This window comes from Scyliorhinus canicula, chromosome 18 (genome assembly GCF_902713615.1).
Source record: "Scyliorhinus canicula chromosome 18, sScyCan1.1, whole genome shotgun sequence".
NCBI lineage: Eukaryota > Metazoa > Chordata > Chondrichthyes > Carcharhiniformes > Scyliorhinidae > Scyliorhinus > Scyliorhinus canicula.
Window position 1 is genome coordinate 80,024,280 of NC_052163.1, and position 27,326 is coordinate 80,051,605.

The following is a 27,326-nucleotide window of genomic DNA, read 5'->3' on the forward strand; positions in this document are numbered from 1 at the left end:
ATGGCCAATTCACCCACCCTGCACATCTTTGGGTTGTGGGGGTGAGGCCCACACAGACATGGGGAGAATGTGCAAACTTCACATGGACAGTAACCTTGGGCTGGGATCAAACCTTGGGTCTTCAGCACCGTGAGGCAGCAGTGCTAACCACTGCAGCACCGTGCCGCCCACAACCAAGTTAAAAGTCAACAGCTCTCCAGATTTTCCAGTCCCAGATTCCTGCTGGTGTTGGGACCGGAAAATAAGTTTTCTGTCAATGAAATCTACACCATCAAATCAGCTGCAACCACAGTTGAATTTTTCCCCACATAATGCTACACATCAATGAAGTCTGCATGTAAGTTCATCCCTGCTGTAGACACAAATAGTCTTATAGATCAGCCAAAGACTTTCACAAATATGTTAAGAAATAGGAGTAAGAGCAGGCCATTTGGCCTTTTGAGCCTGCTCCACTATTTGTAGTGTTATGGACCAGGGTTTAGAGAACCCCAAAGTGTATCATGGAGTTCACCTGACCCACAACTTTTAATAGATTGTGGTATGGGGGGCACAAGGCCCATTCTACAGGTGTGGTACAGCAGAAATGGAAAAGTATTTTTTGAAGCAAAACAATGTTTATTCTATGAACTCAAGTTAACCTTTTTAAAACATACAGTGAACATCTCAGAAACCATCAATTCAAATACAAACCCCAAAGAATACAACACTAAGTAATGCTTAATAACTTTCCAAACAACATCCAGAAGACAAAAGAAATACCTTTTAACAGAAGCACATTAGGTTTACATTCACTACTGAGAACATTTATAATTCTGAATTCACCAAAGTTAACCTTTTAAAACATACAACCCCCAAAGAATACAACACTAAGTAATCCTTTAAGCTTTCCTTTTAACATCCATAAGACTTAAAGACACCTTTTTACAGAAAGACATCAGGCTTAACTTCTCTACTAACAGTTACCACATTGAAATCAGCAAATGGACACTCATAAGCTTGCAGAGATTCACACACATCCTGCTGTGATTGCAGCTTCTCCAAAACTAAAATGAAACCAAACTCACCCTGCGGCAAAAAGCCTAAAGCGAAAGAAAACAGCTGACAGACAGCCCAGCTCTACCCACTCTCTGACATCACTGCAGTAATAAACAGCCATTTCTTAAAGTACACCCACTACAGTTATTCTATAGAAACAGCCATTTCTTAAAGGTACTCTCACATGACAGTAGGAAAACAAATAGGAGCAGGAGGCCATTTGGCCCTTCGAGCCTGCTCTGCCATTCATCATGATCATGGCTGATTATCCAACTCAATCGCCTAATTCCACCTTCTCCCCATATCCTTTGATTCTCTTTCACCACAAGTGCGATATCTAACTGCTTCTTGAAAACATACATGGCTGGATTTTTAATCCCTCAGCTGCATGTATCTCGGCGGTCCGCCATACGCTGGCGATGGGATTCTATACTCCTGCTGCTTGTTAATGGTATTGAAGCCACCCCAAACTGCCGGCAAACCCGCGGGTTTGGTGTTCTTGCCGGTGGGAAAAGTGAACACAATAGCCGGAGAATTCCGGCCATAGTGTTTTGGCTTCAACTACTTTCTGTGGTAGTGAGTTTCACAAGCTGACCACTCTCTGGGTGAAGAAATCTCTCCTCATCTCAGTCCTAAATGGTCTTCCCCATATCCTCAGACTGTGCCTCCCCTGGTTCTGGAGTCGCCCACCATTAAGAACATCTTTCCTGCATCTATCTTGTGTAGTCCTATTGGAATTTCTATGAGCCCCCCCCCCCACCCTCATTCTTCTGAACTCCAAGAAATACAATCCTAATCGATTCAATCTCTCATCATACATCAGTCCTGCCATCCCAGGAACTACACAGTGGCACAGTGGTTGGTTAGCACTGCTCCCTCACAGCGCCAGGAACCCAGGTTCAATTCCGGCTTCAGGTGACTGGGTGGAATTTGTGCTTTCTCCCCATGTCCATGTGGGTTTCCTCCGAATGCTCCGGTTTCCTCCCACAGTCCAAAGATGTGCTGGTTAGGTGGATTGGCCATGCTAAATTGCCCCTTAGTGTCCAAAAATGTCAGCTGGGGTTACTGAGTTATGGGGATAGAGTTGGTGTGTGGGCCTAGGTCGGGTATTCGGTGCAGATCCGATGGGCTGAATGGCCTCCTTCTGCACTGTAGGGATTCTGAGATTCTATAAATCTGTCTGGTAAACCTTCTCTGCACTGCCTCTATACCAAGAACATCCGTCCTCAGATAAGGAGACCTAAACTGCACAGTACTCCAGGTATGCTCTCACCAAGGCTCTGTGTAATTGCAGCAAAACATCCCTGCTCCTGTCCCCGAAATCTCTCGCTATGAAGGCCTTCATACCATTTGCCTTCTTTACCACCTGCTGCACCTGCATGCCTATCTTCAGTGACTGGTGTACGAGGACTCCCAGGTCTTGTTGCACATTCCCCTCTCCTAATTTATGGACACTCAGATAATAATCTGCCTTGTTTTTGCTTCCAAAGTGGATAACCTCACATTTATCCAAATTATATGGCATCTGCCACTCAACATGTCTAAATCACACTGAAGCATTTCTGGATCCTCCTCACAGCTAACCCTCCCACCTGGCTTTGTGCCCTCTGAAAATTTGGAGAAATTACATTTCATTCCCTCATCTTAATCATTAATATATATTGTGAATAGCTGGGGTCTTAGCACTGATCCTTGCAGTACCCCACTAGTCACTGCCCACCATTTGGAAAAAGACCCATTTATTCCTACTCTTTGTTTCCTGTCTGCCAACCAGTTTGCTACTCATCTCAATACACAATCCTCAATCCAATACACTTTAATTTTACACGCTAATCTCATATGTGGGACTTTGTTGAAGGCCTTCTGAAAGTCCAAATAAACCACATCCATTGGCTCCCCTTCATCAACTCTGCTAGTTAAATCCTCGAAGAATTCCAGTAGATTTGTCTGGCATGATTTACCTTTCATAAATCCATGCTGACTCTGTCCGATCCTACCACTGTTTTCTAAGCACTCTGCTGTAAAATCTTTCATAATGCATTCTAGAATTTTCCCCACTACCGACATCAGGCTTACTGGTCTATAATTCCCCGTTTTCTCTCTACCTCCCTTTTTAAATAGTGGGGTTACATTCGCTACCCTCCAATCTGGTTTAGCATATTGGGCTAAATAGCTGGCTTTTAAAGCAGACCAAGGCAGGCCAGCAGCGCGGTTCAATTCCCGTACCAGCCTCCCTGAACAGGCGCCGGAATGTGGCGACTAGGGGCTTTTCACAATAACTTCATTTGAAGCCTACTTGTGACAACAAGCAATTTTCATTTTAATTTTCATCTGTAGGAACTGTCCCAGAGTCTATAGAATCTTGGAAGATGACAAGTAATGCATCCACTATTTCTTGGGCCATTTCCTTAAGTCCTCTGGGATGTAGATTATCAGGCCCAGGGGATTTAGCGGCCTTCAATCCCATCAATTTCCCCAAGAGTCAATGAGGTGGTGGGTGATCTAATTTAACACTATTTTCCTGCACTATCCTCAAATTTCTTGATGTTTCGCAAATGTAGAAATCTATCAATCTCAGTCTTCAAGACACCCAACGTTTGAGCCTCCGCAGCCCCCTGGGGCAGAGAATTCCAAAGGCTCACCACCATCGGAGTGAAGATACTCCTCCTCATCTTAAATCCTAAATGGCTTGCTTCTTTATATGAGACTGTGTCCCCAGATTCTAAACCCCCAGCCAGAGGGGAATAAAAAGCTTCCTGTATCTACCCTGTCGAGCCCTGTAAGAATTTTCTAAGTTTGAATGGGATCTCCTTGGTTGGTGTGTTAGAGCAATATGTAAGTACTTTGATTTGGGGTGCTGCAAGCACACCAACATAATCTGAATGGAAAGCGCTATTTCGCAAATTAAATCTGGATTGCTATTAACCCGAAAATGTGTACCCGGATCCCTATGGATATTCAGAAATAACGGGCACGATTTAACAGAAAAATCACCAAGTGTCATTTTGGCCGAGATTGGTGAGGTGTTTCTCGACGGCCGCATTGGCGAGGTTGTGGCTCATATTTGCCGTCCCCGCGAGCTCCTCACCATTACTGGCTGTCTCACCATTTGCTATACCAGACGCGTGCCTCAGTTTCTCGCAGCTGCTTTTAAACGTTCCCTCACCACTCACTCAACACACAAGCATGGCAGCGCGTAAACCTGCTCCTCACTTTGGGGATGGCAACCTGGCCAGGCTTCTTGATGTCGTTGATGCGAGACAGGACACGCTAATCCCCCGAGGGGGTTGGAGGACCAGCCGCAGGATCACCAATACAGGCTGAGTGGGAGTGTCTGTCAGTTTGGGCAGCATGATAAGGAGGATGTCAGAAGATGATCAACAATCTCCACCGAGCTGTAAGGGTACCACCTCTCTCCTGGCATCAATTCCATTTGCCACCCCTCAAATTCCCAACGTTCAACCCGCCCCACAAATCACTGGCTGATACCTCGCACTCTCCCTACATCTGATCTTCGTGCTTGCTCCTCAGAACACACTGGCAGCCATCAGCACAACCGTTTCATGTCCACCTGCAGTATCCACACATGCCACGACTGCTGTAGCCCCCCCGATTCATCAAGCGTGTGTCTCACAGTGTCCTCTCGCCAGAATTGAGGATTCACTGCCCCTTCACCCAGATGACCTGTCTCAAATGAGTTGTTTATGTCAGACAAAATTATCTTTCGTTCTCACTGACCACATGTCCATCGTCTCGCAGGATCTCCATCTGATGGGGCCATCTGGAGTTGTTCCACCTCCCCCCACACAAGAGATCACCTCAGAGGAGAACACTGAGGAGACCACCATCAAGGCGTCACAGCTATCACCCTCACCCTCCACCGGTGCAGAGACACACACCTCGACGGACAACATTAGTGGACAGGTTTCTGGGGCACAATCTGGTGAACACCACACAGTTGCTGATGTACATCAGGTGGAGGTAAGAACATCCAAGGGAGTCAGCAGTTGGAGGTCTGCTGGATCCCAGGACTCAGCTGAGTCCCAACCAGATGCCGACAAGGTTATTCCAGAGCTGATGCAAATGAGAAAACAAGACCATGAGATTCAGGAGGGAATATCAGTAACATTCCAGCGTTTGCATAGCCAATTGGAAGAGGCCCAAAGACTACCGGCGCTGAAGATAATACCAACAATGTGTGGCACCAAGGCCAACACTGCTACGGTGGTGACTACAGTGTAAAACCTGGAGCACAATGTCAGCGTCTTGAGTGGTGGTGCCCAAGGCATAGCTCAGTCTGTGACAACCATGGCTGAGGGCCTTGATATCTCGCCTCAGTCGCTAAGGGACGTGTCCCAGATACAACTGAGCATAGCAGAGGCACTGCAGAGTATGGCCCAATCACTGAGAACTACCACTGAGGCTGACAATACCATGGTGCAATGTGGGTAGCACGGTAACACAGTGGTTAGCACAACTGCTTCACAGCTTCAGGGTCCCAGGCACGATTCACGGCTTGGGTCACTGCCTGTGCGGAGTCTGCACGTTCTCCCCGTTTCTGCATGGGTTTCCTACAGGTGCTCCGGTTTCCTCCCACAGTCCAAAGATGTGCAGGTTAGGTGGATTGGCCATGCTAAATTGCCCTTAGTGTCCAAAAAAGGTTATGTGGGGTTACTGGGTTACAGAGATAGATTGGAAGTGTGGGCTTAAATAGGGTGCTCTTTCCAAGGGCTGGTGCAGGCCCGATGGGCTGAATGGCCTCCTTCTGCACTGTAAATTCTATGATCTATGAATGAGGAGCCTCCTGGACTGACAGAGCCAGATGGCTCAGAAGCCTCTGGAGCTCACTCCGCTACCCCAGGGAGGAGTTCTGTCAGGGAGGACAAAGTGCTGGGGGCCAACCTGGGGCCTGCCACCAAGGAGACAACGGCGGTTTCCAGGTCTTCCAAATCCCCTTCTCCTGACACCAGTGCATCGTAAGGCCAGCAGGCACAACAGGATGGCACAACGACGTCAGTAACACTGGTTAGTTGACCGGGGCCCCCTGGTTCCAGGCCCTCCAGAGGACGTCCCCCAAGGGCAACAAAAGGCCACAGGGCTGGAAAACTGCAGGCTGCCTCCACCTCTGATTTGCACACCTAGACGAAGCACTAGACCGTGAAAGATTAAGAAGAGAGAGGATCATTGAATGGGCACTGCAGGGGCGGAGGGTGGGGGGAGGTGTCACCATCTGCGGCTAGGGGGAATAGCAATGTCAAACGTTCACAATTAAATCATGTTACACCTGATACATGTGAAGCTTTTGTTATATAAATATTCACAGCGGGCCTACAAGCACCATCACCCCAGTTTCCCTCTGTTCTCCCACCCCCAAAGCACAGTGGTCAAAGATCACATGCCTCTAATACAGACATCGTTCAGAGGATGGCTGTCAGCAGAAAGACAGGAGTCAGACTTTGGCATAAACTGAGGAGCACCAGAGCTTTCCTCTCAATGAGTGATCATCATCATCCTACCTTGTATATTGACCCTCTGACAGTGCTGACACAGGCCCATCACCCCGAGGTGATGTTACACAGACCCTTGGAGTGTGGAACAGAGTAGTCGGGGGGGGGGGGATGGGGAGTGAAGAGATTGGTGGAAGGAGGGATGCGGGAATGGAGGGATTGGGGGAAGGAGGATTGGGGGAGGGGGGTGAGCTGATGGGCAAAGCCTCATCCTATAAGAATCGGGTGATGATGAGGGCCTCCCAGGTCCTCTGGGAATGCCAGTCCCTTTCCGCTGCCAGTCCTCCATCCTCAGGTTCCTCCTACAGGTCCTCCCTGGCTCATCCTCCATCCCCGCCTCCAGAGTGTCGCCCAGCTGCTGTGCCAGCTTGTGGAGGGCACAGCAGACCACCACAAGCTGGAGACCCTCTTGGGGGGGGGGGGGGGGGGGGGTAACTGCAGTGCACCACCAGAGCAGTCCAGGCATTGCTCAATGACTGCACGGGTGGCAGCCTGGGCCTCATTATATCAGGTCTCCACCTTGGTCTCAGGCCACTTCACTGGCATCATCAGCCAGGACTCTTCATTCCCTTCCTGTGAAAGGATTTAAAGTCGTCAAGCTGGGGAGGTCCTTGAAGATGCTGGGGTTGAAGAGTGAGTTGGATGGCACTCTGAGAGAAGGCGAGATACATAAGGGTAGGGGAGGCTTGGGGGATTAGAGTATCCTGGAGCCTAGTTCTTGAGTGTTTGATTGTTGGCTGCTGCCTCTATAATGCTGACACTTCTAGAGTGCCCCGGGACGTAGCTGGGAAGCTTGCACACACTTGCATAATCCAGAGGTGTGAACTCGCACCTGAGTTAAACATTCAGGGATTGGACCTCCTTCCAGTTAATGAAGGACACTCCCAGATGCTCCAGTGCGTGCAAGGTAATATGCGAGCCATCAATTACCCCCTGGACCCGGAATATCCCAGCGATGACAGAGAATTCTGCAGCCCGGGCATCCTGGTGGACCTGATCCAGCTTAAATGTGATAAAGTCAGATGCTCAAGCGTACCTCATGTATGGGCTGTAGCTTGTGATATGCCACACAACTCCCCACTCGAGCCCTAGAATGATTCGATTGCATAAGGGTTCAGGGCTGCAGTGACCTTAACGGCCACCAGCATTGGATGTCCTCCTCTTCTATGGGGAGCCAAGCCGCAAGGATGTGGCACAGGTGCCGCAATGCCTCTTTGTTGAGATGGAGTCTCCTGCAGCACATGCTGTCCGTCATCGACTTGAAAGACCAATTACACCTGTACACCTTGGCCCATCGCAGGCATCCCCTGCTGGTTGGCTGGGTTTTCAGCGGTCCCCTGCAAATGGATGCCGCCTCTAGCCTACGTCAACGCTGCTGCCTTCCCTGGCTTCTGGCCACCTGGGCTGCCACCTGCGCTGCGAGGGCAGCCTCTGCGGGAGAGGCATAACCAGCCATATTGTTATATCTGTAAGGAATTGGAGAAGGCGACAGACCGACAATCAGTGAGGGCTTCCACCCCGGGACACTCAAATTCCCCAAGCCTTCCCTACCCTTGCATGTCCCGCCTTCTCTCAGAGCGCCATCCAATTCACTCTGCACACTCACCCCCGGCCACAGACCCATTCCAGGAACATTAGGGATACTATGCTCAGGTACCCTCGCCTGTGTTGTGTTATGCTTCTTGATGTAGCATAAGCTGCTTCCTTGATGTACATTCTGACAAAGGAAGGTTCAGACTTGGAGACAGGTTTAACGCATTTATTGAACAGTTAACAATTCTCCTACTTGAGTTTGACTCTCCCACTAATCTTGCTATAGTAACTCAGTCTAACTAACCAGTCTGCTCTAATCCATGCGATTGGTGCGATGCTTCCGATCTGCCCTGTCCTTCTTTCTTGGTGTTGCTTGTGGAAGTAGAAAGAGCATGTGTGCCCTGTCCTTTTATATGGGTAGCCCCCTTGTGGTAGTGTCACCTCTGGGTGTCTTGACTGCCCATTGGTCGTGTCCTATTCTGTGTGTTCATTCGCTGTATGTCCTCTTGTCATGATGTCTCTGATGCTCCGTCTAGTGTTTACTTAGTCTTACTGTATTTGCATTAACCCCTTGTGTATTTACAGTGATGCATATCACCACACCCTGATCCACACATCCTATGGTCGTGAGGACATCCTCAGTGCTGAAGCCCAGTTCTTGAGTGCTTGATTGTTGGCTGCTGCCTCTATAATGCTGACACTTCTAGAGTTCAGACACACTGTTCAGGCTTCAAAGACTGATTGAATTGCGATGCAATAATCATCATCTGAGACATGGCATGTGTACCCGCTAGAAACCACTTCAGAGTTGTGAAGTGCTCTCACAACTAACAAGGCCAATTACCCATTTGCAATAGTCTTCAGCTGTGAAGGGAGTTAAAGTGCCCTTCAGCATAGAACCAAGAGCAAGGCTCTGTCGTGAAAGTGTTTGGTAGGACAAACAGGCAGCAGCTGTAGTTGGCCTTGTTATGGGTATCCACAATCTTTAAAGATGGACTGAAGGCCTCACAGACAAGAGGTCCCTCACCGCCCCACCTCCCTTCCCAACCGGCCCAGGGACGACCCTCAACCTGGAACGCTTCAGCCACCCAACCAAGCCCAACGCCCCTGAAGGGTCCCCCACCCGCTGCTTCGAGCACTGGGGCAGCAGCTCCTTGAGCTGCATGCCTGAAAATGAAAATGGCTACTCACCTCTCCTCAGCAGCTATTGCGCCAGCTTCATGTTTTTAAAATGGAGTACTAAACAACGCTCGTGTGATTTCTCGCTGGGGAGCTGGTGAATTACCGGAAGGTCATTGCATTCGACTGCAATCTCGCTAATGAGATGCACATGAATACAAATGAGGATTAATGATATGCTCGCCATATATGGGCGTTATCCAGAATTCGCCATCGGGAGTCAGCCGATCAGATACCAAACTGATTCGCGACCGGCGGGTATCCCGATGTTGGCCTTTTCCGCTATTTACCCCAGCGTGCCCAGATCAATGCCAGGTGCAACACGGTGTTTAAATCGCCCGCGCCCAAAGTCTACTCCTTTTTGAATTTGGCAGTTGGAATAAAATAACTTTCTTAGTGCAATCAAATTTGAATTATCTTGAATTTGAATTCATGCTTCCGATTAAAATCAGTCAACTATAACAACTAATATTACCCAAATTCAATACTATGCAGCTCTGAAAGAATGATGAGAATGTTTGACTGACACAAATTATTTTAAAAATAGAAGTACCTGATTTTCCAGTTTCTGGATTCCACAATCTTTTGCAATCAGCACTTTCTGAAATCAAAAAGGAATTCCAAAGATTTAATTGCATCTTTCCCATGTCAATCATATACCACAGCCAATGTGTAAAACTGGTTATGCAGTTAACCAAAAGCATGGTCTACTGAACCCAGCACTGCAGGGAAACCAATCAATTCAGAGTTATGGGGGTGGGAAGTGCTCACTCAAAACATAAGCGCTGTTCGTTCACAAATCAAAATAGATGGGCTTTCCGTCTTGTAAAGGAGACCGAGTAAAATGCAACCTCCATTTAAGCATGAGCTCTTTATAAGTGACAACTTAAGTCAGTGCTGATGACAAAGTGAAGTGGATGATTCGGGTTAGCGGCTACAGGACCTGTGTTGAGAGATATTTAAATCTAGACTGAACAGAGGTGGCCTGGGCCGGAATTCCCTGGCTGTTGGGGTTCTCTTTTCCCGCTGGGGTGCACCCCACGGCGTGGAGTGGTTTCAGTGGGAATGCCCATTGACCAGCAGTGGGAGTAGAGAATCCCACTGCCAGCGAATGGTGCGCTGCCGAGAAACACGCGGCTGGGGGAACGGAGAATTCCACCCCTGGTCAGATTGCTATAGAATGGTGCTTTGGGTACACACAGAGTTACCAATATATGAATGAGGAGCAGGAATAGGCCATTCAGCCCCACAAGCCTATTCCGCAATTCAATGTAATTATGGTTAACTAACTCCATATTCTGCCTACGGTCCATAACCTTTGACTCAATTGTTATTCAGAAATCTATAGAATTCTGTCTTTAAAATCTTCATTGACCCCCACCTCCAGCGCTCCGTGGGGAAGAGAGTTCCCAAGACTCATTACCCTCGGAGAGAAAAATGTCGTCTCATCTCCGTCTTAAATGGGAGAGCCCTTATTTTTAATCTCTGTCCACCGATGAAAGGTCATTGATTTGAAAGTGTGGGGAAAAATTGGTCAGGTTGTCTTAAAAAACAAAGACAGATGGGATTCCTGTTTTTATTAACCGAGGTTTAACCGAGGACACAGCTGAAGTTTTGTGTTCAGTTCTGGTCATGCACATCGAGAAGGAAGTCCAAATTTGGGGAGGTCTTCGATGAGATTCTGTTGCTGAGGTAAGGAGAGAATAGACATACCAGGGTTGTTTTCGGAAGATTAAGGAGAGATTTAATAGAGATCCATAGGATAGATCCATAGAATCCCTGTAGTGCAGAAGGAAGCCATTGGGCCCATCAGGTTTGCACTGACCCTCTGAAAGTGCACGCTACCTAGGCCCACTCCCTTGCCCTATCCCTGCAACCCCATCTAACCTGCTCAGCTTTGGACTGTGGGAGGAAACCGGAACGCTCGGGAAAAACGCACGTAGACACGAGGAGAATGTGCAAACTCACAGACAGTTACCCAAGGTCGGAATCGGGTTTGAAATTCAGAATGGTTTTGACAGAGCACATGAGAAGAAACTATTTCTACTGGTTAAGGGGGTTACTAGAGGCCACAGATTTAAGGTAATTGATAAAGGAACAAAAGAATAGATGAAGAACTATTTGTTGCATAACATGATGTTACAATCTACCAGAAAAGGTGGTGGAAGCAGATTCAGTTGGAATTCTCAAACTGGTTGAAAACAGGGATAGGAAACATTGACTGGGTGATGGGGAAAGAGTGGGGGACTGGGGGATAGCTCTTTTTAAGGATGTGGCACAAACACGATGGGCCAAATGGCCCCCTTATACAGCACAAAAGTTGTTAATCACTTAAAACCATTCACTTCTACAGAATTAAAATCAGGCCCTCAGAACCCAGCCACACATTTCCACAGCAGTGGTTAATTAGATCCCTTATTTGTATCAGTTGTGGTTTGGTACTGTGTGGAAAATAAAAAATTGGTGTAACACAGAGGTCTGCATGCTTAACAAGTGTGATGGGACAAATTGCGCATCAGATCCAAGACTCTTATGTATATTACTGTTAATTATATTAACCATGGAGTGCAATGAAACCGGAACAAGAAGCTCACTGGGGTTGAAGTGATTCATCTTTTTTTTCTGAGAGTTCCTCATGCTTTCTAATAGAGAGCAGAGCTTTTGGACAGCAGGCCCAAGGTCGGCAGCTGGATTAATGGGAACGTAGTGCGCTTGCCGTCCTCATGTCTGATTACAAGATGGTGAAAAGCGTTACCTCCCGCTGGCACTTGTCCACCAGCTGCTCCAGATTGCTGATGGTCTGCAGTAAGTGTTGTCGTTCCTGTTGAAGCAGGTCTACCTCCTCACTTAGTCTCTGATCGTTCTGTGAAATGGATAGAAGCGATCAAAGGGACATATACACAGGTGAATGTGGACCGAGTTTATTTTACTTCCACCCCGCTGCACCCCACTCTCTACAAGTTGTGTCTCTTATTCTCAAACTGATGAAGAGATTTTCTGAGATAATCTAGTACTGACACAGTGCAGAATGTGGTGAAGCTCCCTCGAGGGGAAAACTCCTTACCACCAACAAGGTACTGTTTGAAATATGGTAACTGTTGTACACAGCAAAGGTCCCACAAACAAAATGAGGGAAATGACCAGATAATGAGAGTCCGATGGTGTTGGTTGCTGGCCAAGAGGAGGCCTCCTCTGCCTTTCTTCAAATTACCCATGACCATCTTAGACAACCTTGGCCTGAACATCTCAGCTGAACGACAAATCTCCAGACCCAGCACTCCCACAGTCAGGCACAAAGCATCAATCTGCATTGGCTAACTAACCACTGGAGTAGACCTTGACCTTCCAGTGTCAGAGGAGAAGGGCAATCCCTGACAGAAAGTGGTTGGTGGATTTATCTCAAATGGGTTTGATTGGCTGATGAGGAACTGGTTTGATTGGCTAATGTGGCGTGGGTTTGATTGATTAATGTGGAACTGCTGTGATTGGTTAAGTGTCCTTTATTATTCCTTCTGTTCTGAAAGCTGAGTTCGTGAAAAGGATGGACTCACCTTTGGTGTGAGTGTTTCTGTTGAAGAGTAAGATGGACTTGTTGATTCACCAGTGGAAAGAAATTCCGAGGATTGGGAAGGGCTCTGGAACCAGCAGCACAGAGAATGAATATTCCAGTTTTATAGCAACAAATGGCAATCAATACACAGAAATTAATATTTTGTTCCCTTCTTCCATTCTACTCCCTCCCATGCCCCCAGCCCTCCACCACTGACTGCCATTCCAGGTGCACTTCTAGCAGGTGTCACTGAAGGAGCAGGGCCTATCCCCGATTAGTTCTCACCATGTCTGGCTGTTTCTGGGTGCATTCCCTCACAGAGAATTAGCCTCAGACCTGCTACTCTGAATGGCTGACCTTCGTACAAGGCTGTCATTTGTGAAATGACATATTAAGGGAGCCATGGGCAATACTAGAGCTCAAAAACTTCACTGGATTCATTCTTAAGAATTCTTAGATCTCTGGATTATGTATCTGGTGGGCAGCACGGTAGCACAGTGGTTAGCACAGTTGCTTCACAGCTCCAGGGTCCCAGGTTCGATTCCCAGCTTGGGTCACTGTCTGTGCGGAGTCTGCACGTTCTCACCTTGTCTGTGTGGGTTTCCTCCGGGTGCTCCGGTTTCCTCCCACAGTCCAAAGATGTGCAGGTTGGGTACATTGGCCATGCTAAATTACCCACAGTGTCCAAAAAAAAAAGTTAAGTGGGGTTACTGGGATGGGGTGGAGGCGTGGGCTTGAGTAGGGTTCTCTTTCCAAGGTTTGGTGCTGACTCAATGGGCCGAATGGCCTCCTTCAGCACTGTAAATTTTATGTGTGGATGATCAGCAGAATAGTCCCTGGATAAACAACATGGCCATTTATGTCAATTCCTCAGGGTTTCCCATCCACCTTAGACCCAAAATTACACAATGTAATTTGGAGAATCCCAAAGAACACTATATCATTATTTTAACCTGCTCTCCTGCATAGGAACAGGAGTAGGCCATTCAGCCCATCAAGCCTGCTCTGACATTCAATCTGGTCATGGCTGATCATCTACCTTTCCACACTATCTCCATATCCCTGGATGTCGTTAGTATCTGGAAATCTATTGATTTCTGTCTTGAATATGTTGAAAGGGCAGCACGGTAGCACAAGTGGATAGCACTGTGGCTTCACAGTGCCAGGGTCCCAGGTTCAATTCCCCGCTGGGTCACTGTCTGTGGGGAGTCTGCACGTTCTCCCCATGTCTGCGTGTGTTTCCTCCGGGTGCTCCGGTTTCCTCCCACAGTCCAAAGACGTGCAGGTTAGGTGGATTGGCCATGCTAAATTGCCCTGAGTGTCCAAAAAGGTTAGGAGGGATAATTGGGTTACGGGGATAGGGTGGAAGTGAGGGCTTAATGTGGGTCAGTGCAGACTCGATGGGCCGAATGGCTTCCTTCTGCACTGTATGTTCTATGTTCAAATGATTGAGCTTCTGTGGCCCTCTGGGGTAGATAATTCCAAAGATTCACTAACCTCTGAGGAAATAAATTTCTCCTCAGCTCAGCCTTACATGGTCGGCCCCTTGACCTGAGATTATGTCCCTTGTTTTTAGAGTCACCAGCCAGGAGAAACGTCTTATCTACATCTGCCCTGTCAAGCCCTGTAAGAATTTTGTATATTTCAAAAAGATCACCTCTCATTCTTTAAAACTCTAGGGAATACAAACCAAGTTTCCTCAATCTCTTCTCTCAACGCAATCTGCCAACACAGGGATTAATCTGGTCAAGCTCCATTGCAAATATCCTTCCTTAAAGAAGGGGACCAAAACTGTACATAGAATTTCAGGTGAGTTTTCATCAAGGCTTCATATAACTGCTGCAAGTCAGCTTTACTCCTGTATTCAAATCGCCTTCCAATAAAGGCCATTTGCCTTCCAAATTGCTTGCTGCACCTGCATTTAATGACTCATGAACAAGGACACCCACGTCCCTTTGGAAACCCACACTTCCCCATCTCTCACCATGTGAGAAATATTTTGCCTTTCTGTTTTGTCTATTAAAGTGAATAGCTTCGCAGTTACTCACAATATAATCCATCTGTCATGATCTAGCTCATTTACTTAGCCAAGTCCTCTTGAAGTCTCCTTGCATCCTCCTCACATCTTACATTCCCATCCAGTTTGGTGAAATCAGCAAATTTGGAAATACTACGTTTTGTCCACTCATCGAAATTATAGAATCGCAGAATTCCTATAGTGCAGAACAGGGCCATTCAGCCCATCGGGTCTGCACCCACCCTCCGATGGAACACCACTTCCACTCTCACTCTCCCACCTTAACCCTGTAATCCCACCTAACCTTTTGGACACTAAGGGGCAATTAAGCATGGCCACTCCACCTAAATGCACATCTTTGGACTGCAGGAGGAAACTGGAGCACCCGGAAGAAACCCACGCAAACACGGGGAGAATGTGCAACCTCCACACAGACAGACACCCAAGGCTGGAAGTGAACCCGGGGCCCTGACGTTCTGAGGCAGCAGTACTAACCACCTTGCCGCCCGAATGTCCTGGCATGCCCCATATCATTGGAAATCATTTATATAGTTTGTGAACAGCTGTGGACCCATCACTGATCTTTGTGGTACCCCATTACAAATAGCCTGCCATTCTGAGAATTACCCATTTATTCCTGTTCTCTGCTTTCTGTCTGTTAATCGATTCTCAATCCATATTAGGATCTTTCCCCAAAGCCCATGCATTCTAATTTTATTTACTAACCTGTGTGGAACTTTATCAAACACATCAACAGGTAAAATATTTCAGAAACAGGATCGAACTTTGACCTTTTCAATTGACAGCAAAGACTGATGAATCTAAAAGTTGCTATTTGCACCTCAAACACCATATTGACTGCAGCTGGATTTGTTACTGTATTTGGATGATTAGAATAAAGTTCCTGTTACCTGGGTAGAAGGGGTGCTGGGCGGCAAAGGGGCTTGCCTCTTTCGGGGGCTTGTAGTTTTGTCTTTTGCCAAAACCTGTGGAATTGGAGAATAAGTTGATGAAAGGAGTCAGCTAGAATGATAAGAATCCAAACAGAGATGGGAGGGAGGCGATTAGGCACAGAGCAACAGGAAGTGTGGAATCTGAGACAAACAAATCATAGGTGGACTTTCTGATGGAGGACAGGGGGGTTAGCAGAGAGACATAAAGGATAAGAGTGGTCGTAAAGGATACATGGAGGAAGGAAAATTTGGTGTCGAAGGAGGCATGGAGAGAGGGAAGAAGATTGCAGGAATGAAGGGGAATAGGATGTGAAAGATTTGCTCGATAAAACCGACATGGCTTTCTAAAAGAATGAAAAATCTAGCTAGTTAGTGGATTCATCCAAATTATATAGGTTCAGACACAAGAGATAAATCAACTTGGTTGTCTTATTAGACAGAGGTTCCAATTCACCCAACAAATTTCAAAGTGTCAGTTTGGGCGAGTTTGATGGGGTGTTCTCCATTGGCGGCAATGGTGAGATGGTGGCCTGTATTCAATGGCACTTAGTTCCAAAAATTAGCTCCATGTGAATCTCACCATGCCTGGCTCCCTCACAGTCTGATTTGCCCGACTGGTGCCTCAGCTGCTTGCCAGTAATAAGGGGGAGCTGCTTTTAAACTTTCCCTCACCACTCACACCCAGCCAAGAAACAAGGATGGCTGTCTGCAGAAAGACAGGAATCAGGCCTAATCAGATCCTGAAGAGCTGGTTGAGCTGACGGACACAGCCTCATCCGAGGAGATCTGGAGACGCTGAGGGCCTCGCTGGTCCTCCTGGCATGTCGGACCCTTGCCGCAACTTATCCTCCAACTTCTCGGGCCCATCCTCCTCCAGCCCCTCCTGGTCCCCTGCCTGATCAGACGAGACCGCATATCCCTCCATCTCCTCGTCCTTCAGAATGTCACCCTGCTGCTGTTCCAGATTGTGGATGGTACAGCAGACCAACACGAAGCAGGAGACCCTCTGGGGGTGTAGTGTAGGCCCCGCCAGAGTGGTTCAGACATTAGAACCGGATTTTGAGCAGCCGATGCACCACTCAATGACAGCACGGGTGGCAGTGTGGGCCTGATTGTATCAGGTCTCTAAGTCAGTCTCAGGCCTCCGCACTAGCATCATTAGCTATGACCTCAGTGGGCATGCTTTGTTCCCATTAGCCAAGCCGCCATCCTGGGGTGGTCCTCGATGACACCAGGGATTTCCGAGTACCCGGAATGTAGCTGTCCTGCACACTCCCAAGGCAGCGAACGCACAAGTATATGATTCTAAGGCAGTGATCACATTAAGGGAGTGGGACCACTGCCTGTTAATATAGGGCACTCCCTGATGCCTTGGTGTTCGCAGGTTGATATGCGTGCCATCAATGGCCCCCTGGACCTGGGCAATGACGGTGAAATCTGCAGGCTGAACATAGAAACATAGAAAATAAAAGCAAGCGGAGGCTTCCACCCTCCAATCCTGCTCCGCCATTCATTATGATCATGGCTGATCATCCAAGTTCAATACCCTGATCCCACCTTCCCGCCCGTATCCCTTGATCCCTTTAGCCCCAAGAGCTATATCTAATTCCTTCTTGAAATGACAACTTTTTGGCCTCAACTACGTTCTGGGTAGCGTATTCCACAGATTCACCACTCTCTGGGTGAAGAAATTTCTCCTCACCTCACTCCTAGAAGGTTTACCCCTTATCTTCAAACTATGACCCCTAGCTCTGGACTCCCCCACCATCAGGAACATTCTTTCTGAATTCATCCTGTCCAATCCTTTTAGAATTTTGTAAGTTTCTATGAGATCTCCTCTCACTCTTCTAATGTCCAATGAATCTAATCCTAACCAAATTTATCTCTCCTCATATGACAGTCCCGCCATCCAAGGAATCAGCCTGGTAAACCTTTGTTGCACTCCCTTCATAACAAGAACATCCTTCCTCAGATTTTATTTTTAAAATAAATTTAGAGTGCCCAATTCATTTTTTTCCCCCAATTAAGGGGCAATTCAGCGTGGCCACTCCCTGCACAACTGCACATCTTTGGGTTGTGGGGACGAAACCCACACAAACACGGGGAGAATATGCAAACTCCACACGGACAGTGACCTTGAGCCGAGATCGAACCTGGGCCGTGAGGCAGCAGGGCTAACCCACTGCGCCACCGTGCTGCCCTATCCTCCCTCAGATAAGGACACTAAAACTGCACACATGCTCCAGGTGTGGCCTCACCAATGTCCTGTACAATTGCAGTAAAACATCTCTATTCCTATACTCAAATCCTCTCAGAAGGCCAACATACTGCCAGCTGTATCTGGGTGCTTACTTTCAGCGACTAATGACCTCACTGAGTATCCACCTCTCTCAATTTACACCATTCAAATAATAAACTGCCAAGACATGCTGTTAGGTGAATTGGGCATTCTGAATTTTCTCTGTGTGTACTTGAACAGGCACCAGAATGTGCCGACGAGGGGATTTTCGCAGTAACATCATTGCAGTGTTGACAATAAACAAATCCAATCCAATATTGTGACAATAATAAAGATTATTATTGCTACCAAAGCGGATAACCTCGCATTTATCCACATTATACTGCATCTGCCATGTATGTGCCCACTCACTCAGCCTGTCCAAATCCCACTGAAGCATTTCTGCATCCTCCTCACAGCTCATCCTCCCACCTAACTTTGTATCATCTGCAAATTTGGAAATAATACATTTAGTTCCCTCATCCAAGTCATTATGAAATGAAATGAAATGAAAATCGCTTATTGTCACGAGTAGGCTTCAATGAAGTTACTGTGAAAAGCCCCTAGTCGCCACATTCCGGCGCCTGTCCGGGGAGGCTGGTACGGGAATCGAACCGTGCTGCTGGCCTGCTTGGTCTGCTTTAAAAGCCAGCGATTTAGCCTTGTGAGCTAAACCAGCCCCTTAATATAACCAGCCTATTAATATACAATGTGAACAGTTGGGGTCCCAGCACAGATTCCTGCAGTACCCCACTAGTCACTGCCTGTCAATCAGAAAAATACCCATTTATTCCAACATTTTGCTTCCGTCTGTCAGTCAGCTTTCTATGCATCTCAAGACACTACCCATAATACTATGCGCTTTAACTTTCATACTAATCTGCTATGAATGACCTTTTTGAGAGCCTTCTGAAAATCTAATCTACTAGTTATAGCTTCAAGGAATTCTAGTTGATTTATCAGGCATGATTTTCCTTTCATAACCATGCTGACTTTGCCCGATTACATTACTGCTTTCCAAATGCTGTGCTATGAAATCCTTGATGGTCTATAGCTCGCTGTGTTCTTTCTACCTCCCTTTTTGAATAGCGGGGTTACATCTGCTACCCTCCAATCTGTGGGAACAATTCCAGAGTCCAAAGAATTTTGGAAAATGACCACCAATCGGTCTACTATTTCTAGGGCCACTTCCTGAAATACTCTGGGATAAAGGTTATCAGCCCCTGGAGATTTGTCTGCCTTCAATTCCATTAATTTTCCCCAAACCATTTCTTTGCTAATACTAATTTCCTTCACCTCCTCACTAAAACTTGTGCTTCTCAGAACTTCCAGTACATTATTCATGTCTTCTTTTGTGAAGCCATGGTTTGGCTACAGTTCCCTTTCTACTCTTGCGCCAAATAAGAATAAACAATTTTTGGAGTTCACCTATTCGTTCCTTGAATTCCTGCCATTGGCTGTCCCCTGTCCTTCCTTTGAGTAATGTTTCCCAGTCCATCATAGCCAGTTCATGCTTCATACCATTTAATGCGCAGAGCGAGGTTTGCCAACACAACCAGTTCACTGGATGGCACTCTGAGACAAAGCAGGTCATGGTATGGGTGTGGGAGGCTTGGGGGACATGAGGGTCCTGGGATGGAAGCCCTAACTGATTGGCGTTTTCTCCCATACTCCAATTCCTTCTAGAAACAAAAATGTTTGCTGGTGAGGATCCTATGGAGGCTGCTCTCACTGTACTTGTAGCAGCCGAGGTGGGCAGACATCAAAAATGGCAGCATGGCCATTTCAGGCTGGTGCTGGCACAACATGTGCAGGGGGCTGCCACACACCTTGAAGATCCGACTGCCCATCAGGCTGAGGAGGCGGCCAGTAGAGGAGGCCAGTGACATGCCAGGGTGTACAGGAATCTTTGGTCCTTCCATGAGATGATGAACAGCACATGCCACAGAAGAGTCTGTCTCAACAGAGAGACAGTATGGCACCTGCGCAATGTGCTCGCGGATTTGGCACCCCATGGAGGAGGAGGACACTAGCCCCCGGTGGCCGTGAAGGTCACTGCTGCGCTAACCTTTTACGCCACGAGGAGGGGTGGGGGGCTTGTGTGGCATTTTCCAATCTTCAGCCCACAGGTGCATCCGTGAGGTGATAGCTGCTCTGTATTGTTGGGCATCCAGATATATCACCTTCAATCTGGACCAGACCCACCAAGATGCATGTGATAAAGGAACATCTGTGATCATGGGTGACTTTAATCTGCATATAGATTGGGTCACAGTACAATAGAGGAGGAATTTCTGGAGTGTATACAGGATGGTTTTCTGGACCAGTATGTTGAGGAACCAACAAGAGAACAGGCCATCTTAGATGTTGTGCAATGAGAAAGGATTAGTTGGCAATCTAGTTGTGAGAGAACCTTTGGGGATGAGTGACCATAATATGGTAGAAATCTTTATCAAGGTGAATAGTAAGGGTGACTCACCTCCTCACATCCCATCAGTGGCCATTGCACACAGCTTCCCATTTTTGAAAAGGAGTAGTAAACAATGCCTGCGGAGCTTCTCACTTGGGGAGACAGGTGACACCTGGGTGCCGGTTGCATTCTAGTTCAATCTCGCTAATGAGATTGAAATGAATGCAAATTAGGCTTAATGCGATTCCAGCCATTTTTGTATCTCGCCATCAGGAACAGCTGTGCAAATTGCAAAATGATCACACCCAGCGCAAATCTCGATTTTGGCCTGTCCCGCGATTCACCTGCCGCTCCTTGATCAGCGCCGGGAGCAACACGGTGGGAAAATCACGTTCAGAAAGTACAAACAAGTTATACATTTATATACTTACCAGTAGGAAATCCACTTTTCACCGACCCAGGAGAGATCTCGAGGGTGATTTAACCGGAAAAAAAACCTATCTTCAGTTTTGGGCACATTTAGCGAAATGTTTCTCGACGGCTGCAGCGTCCAGTTGGGGTCTGTGTAATGCATCCATTTTCCCCCATAAATACCAGGTGGTGGGGACCAGCCCAGAAAAGGCTCAGAAATGTCACCCAGCGAATTTCAGTAATGTCAGGTGGAGTGCTCCATCTGCTTCTAAAAACACTGTGGGCTGGTACTCGCTCTGTGAATGGAGCCTTCTGCAATCGCCCATCACCTTCCAAAGTCCAACCTTACTGGACATGGGAACCAATGGTTTCCAACTTTCACATGGCTGGCAGACTGTAGTGGAGAGCGCATGATTCATCAATGTTATTGTTTACAAGACCCAAACATAAAAATGTTTGGGGCCTTCTGAAACAGGCTTCTGGTAATCTACTGGGTGTTCTCCTCACATCACCCCTGCATCTGTTGTGGATTAATTGTTAGTTATATAGTCAACAACTCCGTTGTATTATCTGACTACCAGAATGGCAGAAGGAGAACTAGATGGGGGAAGGTGGTGGAGTAGTAGTAGTAATGTCATTGGAATAGTAATCCAGAAGATCAGGTTAATGTTCTGGGAACAAGGATTCAAATGTCACCACCGAACCTGGTGGAATTAAAATTCAATTAATAATCTGGAACTGAAAAGTTCAGGACTTGTATAGAATCATTAAAATCCATCTTGTTAACCAACCAGGCATTTTGGGAAGGAAATCTACAACTCCCATCTGGTGTGGCTCCAGTTCCAGACTCACAGCAATGTTGTTGACTCATAATTGTCCTCTGAAATGGTGTGATAACCCACTCAGGTTAAGGGCAATTAGAGATGGGCAACAAATGCTGGTCTTGTCAGCAACATCCCATGTATCCTGTTTTTTTTTGTCCTATGCTCGCACTGCATCACAGAACAATGTTTATTATGTGGAATCATGCCATTTAATTCTCTATTCTTGATCCCGATAAGTGATAGTATATAGTGTGTACTTCATAGAAACATAGAATTTACAGTGCTGAAAGAGGCCATTCGGCCCATCGAGTCTGCACCGGCGCTTGGAAAGAGCACCCTATCCCCGTAACCCCACTTAACCTTTTTGGACACCCGATCCCCCTAACCCAGTAACCCCACCCAACACTAAGGGCAACTTTTGGACACTAAGGGCAATTTAGCATGGCCAATCCACCTAACCCACACATCTTTGAACTGTGGGAGGAAACTGGAGCATTTGGAGGAAACCCACGCACACACGGGGAGAACGTGCAGACTCAGCACAGACAGCGATCCAAGCCGGAATCGAACCTTGGACCCTGGAGCTGTAAAGCAACTGTGCTAACTACTATGCTATTGTGTTGCCTACTTGTGAGAGAGAAAAACTGGAAGAAAGGAAAAGGCAGAAGACCATAAGGAATGGTATTTGAGAGAGAGGAGATTCTGGAAGGACAACATAAAAAACCAGAGGGAAGGGGAAATGAGGGAAGGAGCGAGGAACCAGTGGCAGCAATAAATCTCTTTCATTTAATTTAGAACAGACCCAGAACTGAAGTCAGGAAAACTCCCAGCATGCTGATTCTGGGAAATCTCCAGAAACATGTTGCCCATTGAGCACCCACTAATGATGTGACTGCAGAAACATAAAATTGACAGTAAAGATGTGAGATTCGAAAATGAACAGGTTCAAATGAAGAGAGCAGCATAAATAGGCGGTGTACTTTCACCAAGATTATTCAATCTATACACAGAACAAATATTCAGAAAGGGTCAGAGGTACTTACAGCAGTAAAAATTGAGGTAAAAACATAACTAAGTTGCAATATGCACTACTTGCAGAATCAGAAGAGGCCCAACAAAATGTCATAGATCAAATAAAATCTAGAAGTTTGGAATGTGGATTGAGTTTGAACCCAAAAAAATAAAAAACAATGGTAGTAGAAGGAATATATTAGAAGAAACCAGAATGAAGATTGAGGTGGATAGTGTTACAGTGGAACGAGTAAATAGATTTGTTGATTTAGGAGAAATGAGAACAGAAAATGGTCAATCTGATGCAGAAATAAGGATAGAGATAGTCAGAAATAATTTTGTGAGTTGAAGAATGTGTTAACAAGAAAACTGAGGAAAACCTCATGTGGGCTAGAATTCTCCGGGATCCGACCCAACATGCGCCGCATAAAACCCGCATCATCCCAGTTCAGGGCGTACACATTGACCAACACCACCCTCTCCCCTTGCAGCTTACCATTACGTATAGGCCGCCATTGTCTTTCACAATGCTCGACGCCTCAAACGACACCCTCTTTCCCACCAAGATCCCCACCCCCCGACTCTTGGCATCCAGCCCCGAATGAAACACCTGGCCTACCCACCCCTTCCTCAATCTTATCTGGTCTGCCACCTTCAGGTATGTCTCCTGGAGCATGACCACAACCGCCTTCTGCCCGTTCAGGTGCGTGAACACCCGGGCCCTCTTAACCGACCCATTCAGTCCCCTTACGTTCCAGGTTATCAGCCGGATCAGGGGGCTGCCCGCCCTCCTCCTCCGCCGACTAGCCATAACCCCTCCTCGGCCAGCCACGCGCCCTCGCCCCACGCCCGGCCTGTTCCCCACGGTGGCAGACCCCCGTCCCGACCCCCTCTACTTGCTGTAGCTCCCCCTTGACCACACCAGCAACAACCCGGTTCCCCCCCGCCCATCCCCCCAGCTTGGACCCCTCCTAGCTGCATTGCTCCCCCCATTGCACTCCTGCAAGTCAGCTGACTCTTGCTTACCCCGGCCGCTCCCGCTTCTCCTTAGACTCCTCCCATTGTGGTACTTCCCCTCCCCCTCCATTACCCACCAGCAGGCTCTCCGCCTCCCCCTGCCATCCCAAGCGCGGGAAAAAGCCCGTGCTTCCCCGCCCCCTCCAGCCTTCAGCACGGGAAAAAGCCCGCGCTTTCCACCTGCCCGGCCCCGCTTCCTCTGGCGCATTTCCTTTTACAGGCCCAGTCCCCTCACCCCGACTCGGGAATCACCCTCCCCCGCGGGGCCCCATCCCCCCTACCGGCCATCCACCCCCCACTCCGTTAACTTGCCCCCTCCAAGAGCCCACCCGCCAGACCCAACCAAAATAGAGTCCAACCCACCCTAACCACCCACACCGAACCAAAAATAAACAAGAACAAAGAACGCCCCCTCAAAATGTAACACAGCCACAACAATCCCCAAGCATCCCCAAGCACGACCCCCATCCCAACCCTCAGTTTGTGTCCAGCTGCTCGGCCTGAACAAAGGCCCATGCCTCCTCCGGGGACTCAAAATAATGGTGCCGGTCCTTGTAGGTGACACACAGACGCGCCGGCTACAGCATGCCAAACTTCACCCCCTTCCTGTGCAGCACCACCTTCGCCCAGTTGTACCCGGCCCTCTTGTTCGCCACCTCCGCGTTCCAGTCCTGATATATTCAAACCTCCATGTTCTCCCATCTGCTGCTCCTCTCTTTCTTGGCCCACCTGAGTACATACTCCCGATCAGCGAACCGATGAAACCGCACCAGCACCGCCCACGGAGGCTCGTTAGCCTTGGGCCTCCTCGCCAGCACTCTATGGGCCCCTTCCAGCTCCTGGGGCCCCTGGAAGGACCCCGCTCCCATCAGCGGGTTTAACATGGTGACCACATAGGCCCCCACATCCGACCCCTCCAGCCCCTCCGGGAGGCCCAGGATCAGCAAATTCTTCCGCCTCGACCGATTCTCCATCTCCTCGAAACGTTGCTGCCATTTCTTGTGGAGCGCCTCGTGCGCCTCCACCTTTACCACTGGAGATCTTTTGCCGGATCTCGTGGATCACCACCCCCTGGGCCGCCTGGGTCTCCAGCAGCTTATCAATTGAAGCCTTCATTGGCTCCAGCAGGTCCACTTTGAGCTCCCTGAAGCAACGCTGGAGAGCCTCCTGCTGCTCCTGCGCCCACTGCATCCATGCTGCCTGGTCTCCGCCCGCCGCCATCTTGCTTTTCTTCCCTCACTTTCTTTGGCTTCCCCACCACTTTTTTAGTCGCCCCGCTCCTGGTCCAAGCCATACTGCCGGGGGAATGTTGCAAACTCCTTCCCACACCGGGAAATGTCAAAAAATTGCTGTTGGGGGCCCTGAAAAGAGCCCAAAAGTCCGTTCCAAGCAGGAGCTGCCGAACGTGCAATTTAGCTCTGCATAGCCGCAACCGGAAGTGTGAAGATGATATATGACAGACAAGGGTGACATGCAAGGGCAGACGATCTCCTGGCAGGAGTAACTGCAAGCAGGACAGGAGGGAGGGATGATAGGAGGGAAGCAGAGGAACAGGAGTAGGCCACTCAGCCCCTCGAGACGTTCACCATTCAATGGGATCATGGCTGATCTTTATGCTACTCCATCTTGCTGACTTGTTTCTGTTTCGCCTTCATATCGTAATGTGGCTTCCTAAAATGGCCACCCGCAGGAACCGATTGAAAATTTGGCCAAAGTCAGAGCACAGACAGAGGCTGCACCTCAGACGTTTACAGAAACCGACACAGGAAAAAGGCCGTTGAAAGGCCATCCCGGTACAATGGGCTCCAGGTAGAAACTAACAATAAGTGGCAGACTTGGTGGCGTCTGTTTTCCTTATTTGGGAAGGCGTACATGCCTCGAACACTAACGGCCATGGCTGACCAGGACCCGCCCGGCCATCAAGGCAGCAACCCTTAATTGGCTGAGATCGATCAGGGTGATCGAGCCCTGATCGATACATTAGACATTCACCTGGGACCGCCCAAAAGCGCACAAAATTCCCAAAGGATAAAAGGTGCTGCGCAGTCCATCACTCTCTTTCGACTGCAGCTTTCAACAGTCAACAACAATGGTGAACCCTTCACCATCCAAGAGGAAGATCATCCACAGAGGGACCAGAGCCGAGGACACAGACAACCAGCAACAGACATCCAGCACTGCCCGACTACTGGATTCTACAGAAGGCCATATCTGCTCTGTACTTGTCAATCACCTGGAAGTTAAGTTAAGGTCTTTCTAGTGCATTAGTTTAGAGTTCAACTTGGATGTGTGTGTGATTGATTAATGTTAACTTTGTGTGTGTGTAATAATACATTATTGTATTAAGCAACTTGTGGTTATTTGTCCATTGTATACAGGTTAAATACACACTGTGGTTCAGAAGGTACATAAGTAATCTAGCAAAATTCCATCAACCTCAGTTTTGACATTTTCAATTGGCCATTGGGAGTACAAACAGTGACCCAATCGCCTGTACTTTACTGCGGGCAACATGGAGTAAAGCATACTGTTATTAGGATTATTGAATTAACGTTGCACCTCCCTGTTTTGATTTTGAAGGAAGATGTATAACGTAATGGGAGCAAATCCAATGTGGGTCTGGTCAGGTTGTGGGTCATTGACAATCTGAAGCCCGGTTCTTTTACCTGATGTTGTCTCCTTCTTAATTCTGGCTCTGCTGAGAAATAAACAAAACACAGAAATAAACTCCATGAAACTCAGAAAATGTTACAGTGTCCAGTAATCAAATTCACTCAGGGCAGTATGGTGGCACATTGCACCTGTGCTCCTGGGCATAGTGCCATAGGTGGGAGGGCACCAGTTATGACAAGGTGCCTTGTGAGCACCTGATTTCAGCCTCATTACCCTGCAGAAGCACTATGTAAGTTATTGGAAACAAGCCTGGCCAGGAGGGAAAATCATGATGGCTTTCCTTTATAATGCAGCAGTGGCTACCCCCTGGCCAATATTCTTAGCCATAGATATGGGGTTTCTGCATACCTCTGGGCTACTTGTCCTCAAGAGAATTGACTTAAGTGTTTGAAATGTCACTAGAAACTGAGCCCCACCCACTAAGAACTAAAGGAAGATGTCTGCCTCAGCAATAGAATGGAGATATTACCTTGTGATGATAACTCATGCTATCAGACAAGATCATTTCCAGTGCAATGCCCATTATAGTGTTAAAAACATACTTAAAACATCACCCTTTCTCAGCTTTTATCATTTCAAATGGAGCAAGGAAAAGGCTCAAGACCAAATATTCAGCCTCAAGTTTCAGCTCACCTTCCATTGAAACTGTTGGCGGGAGGAACATGTTGACTCCTGTAAGAGCTTTGGCTAAATCATCAGTGACCGCCTCATTCAAGATTCTCCCACAAGAGGAAACAATGGGCGCTTTACCGGTTTACCGGTTGTTCATGCCAGAGGGAAAATCCGGTCCCACAACGGCACACTGGTTTCCTGGCAGTAAGGGCTGTTGTCACTGGGAAATATGGTTGACACCGGCGGAGTCAGTAAATCCCGTTGGCAGGCCGCCTCTGCCGCTGAAAAACACACGGCTGGTTGATCGGTAAATCCC

The 27,326-nt window shown here is 47.8% G+C and overlaps 1 protein-coding gene across 6 annotated transcripts in view; it reads right to left on the reverse strand.

Annotated features, from left to right (window-relative positions):
- Positions 1-27,326, reverse strand: part of LOC119953464 (ankyrin repeat domain-containing protein 24-like) — a 209,016-nt gene that overhangs the window by 48,559 nt on the left and 133,131 nt on the right. For 5 of the 6 annotated variants that reach the window (XM_038777775.1, XM_038777774.1, XM_038777777.1 and 2 more), the window contains 5 exons: positions 26,392-26,423; positions 15,733-15,807; positions 12,806-12,889; positions 12,010-12,117; positions 9,808-9,855 (listed from right to left, as the gene is read on the reverse strand). In XM_038777775.1, the coding sequence (XP_038633703.1) occupies positions 9,808-9,855; positions 12,010-12,117; positions 12,806-12,889; positions 15,733-15,807; positions 26,392-26,423 (347 nt within the window). The remainder of the gene's footprint in view (positions 1-9,807; positions 9,856-12,009; positions 12,118-12,805; positions 12,890-15,732; positions 15,808-26,391; positions 26,424-27,326) is intronic. The other variant, XM_038777772.1, reaches the window with a different exon arrangement.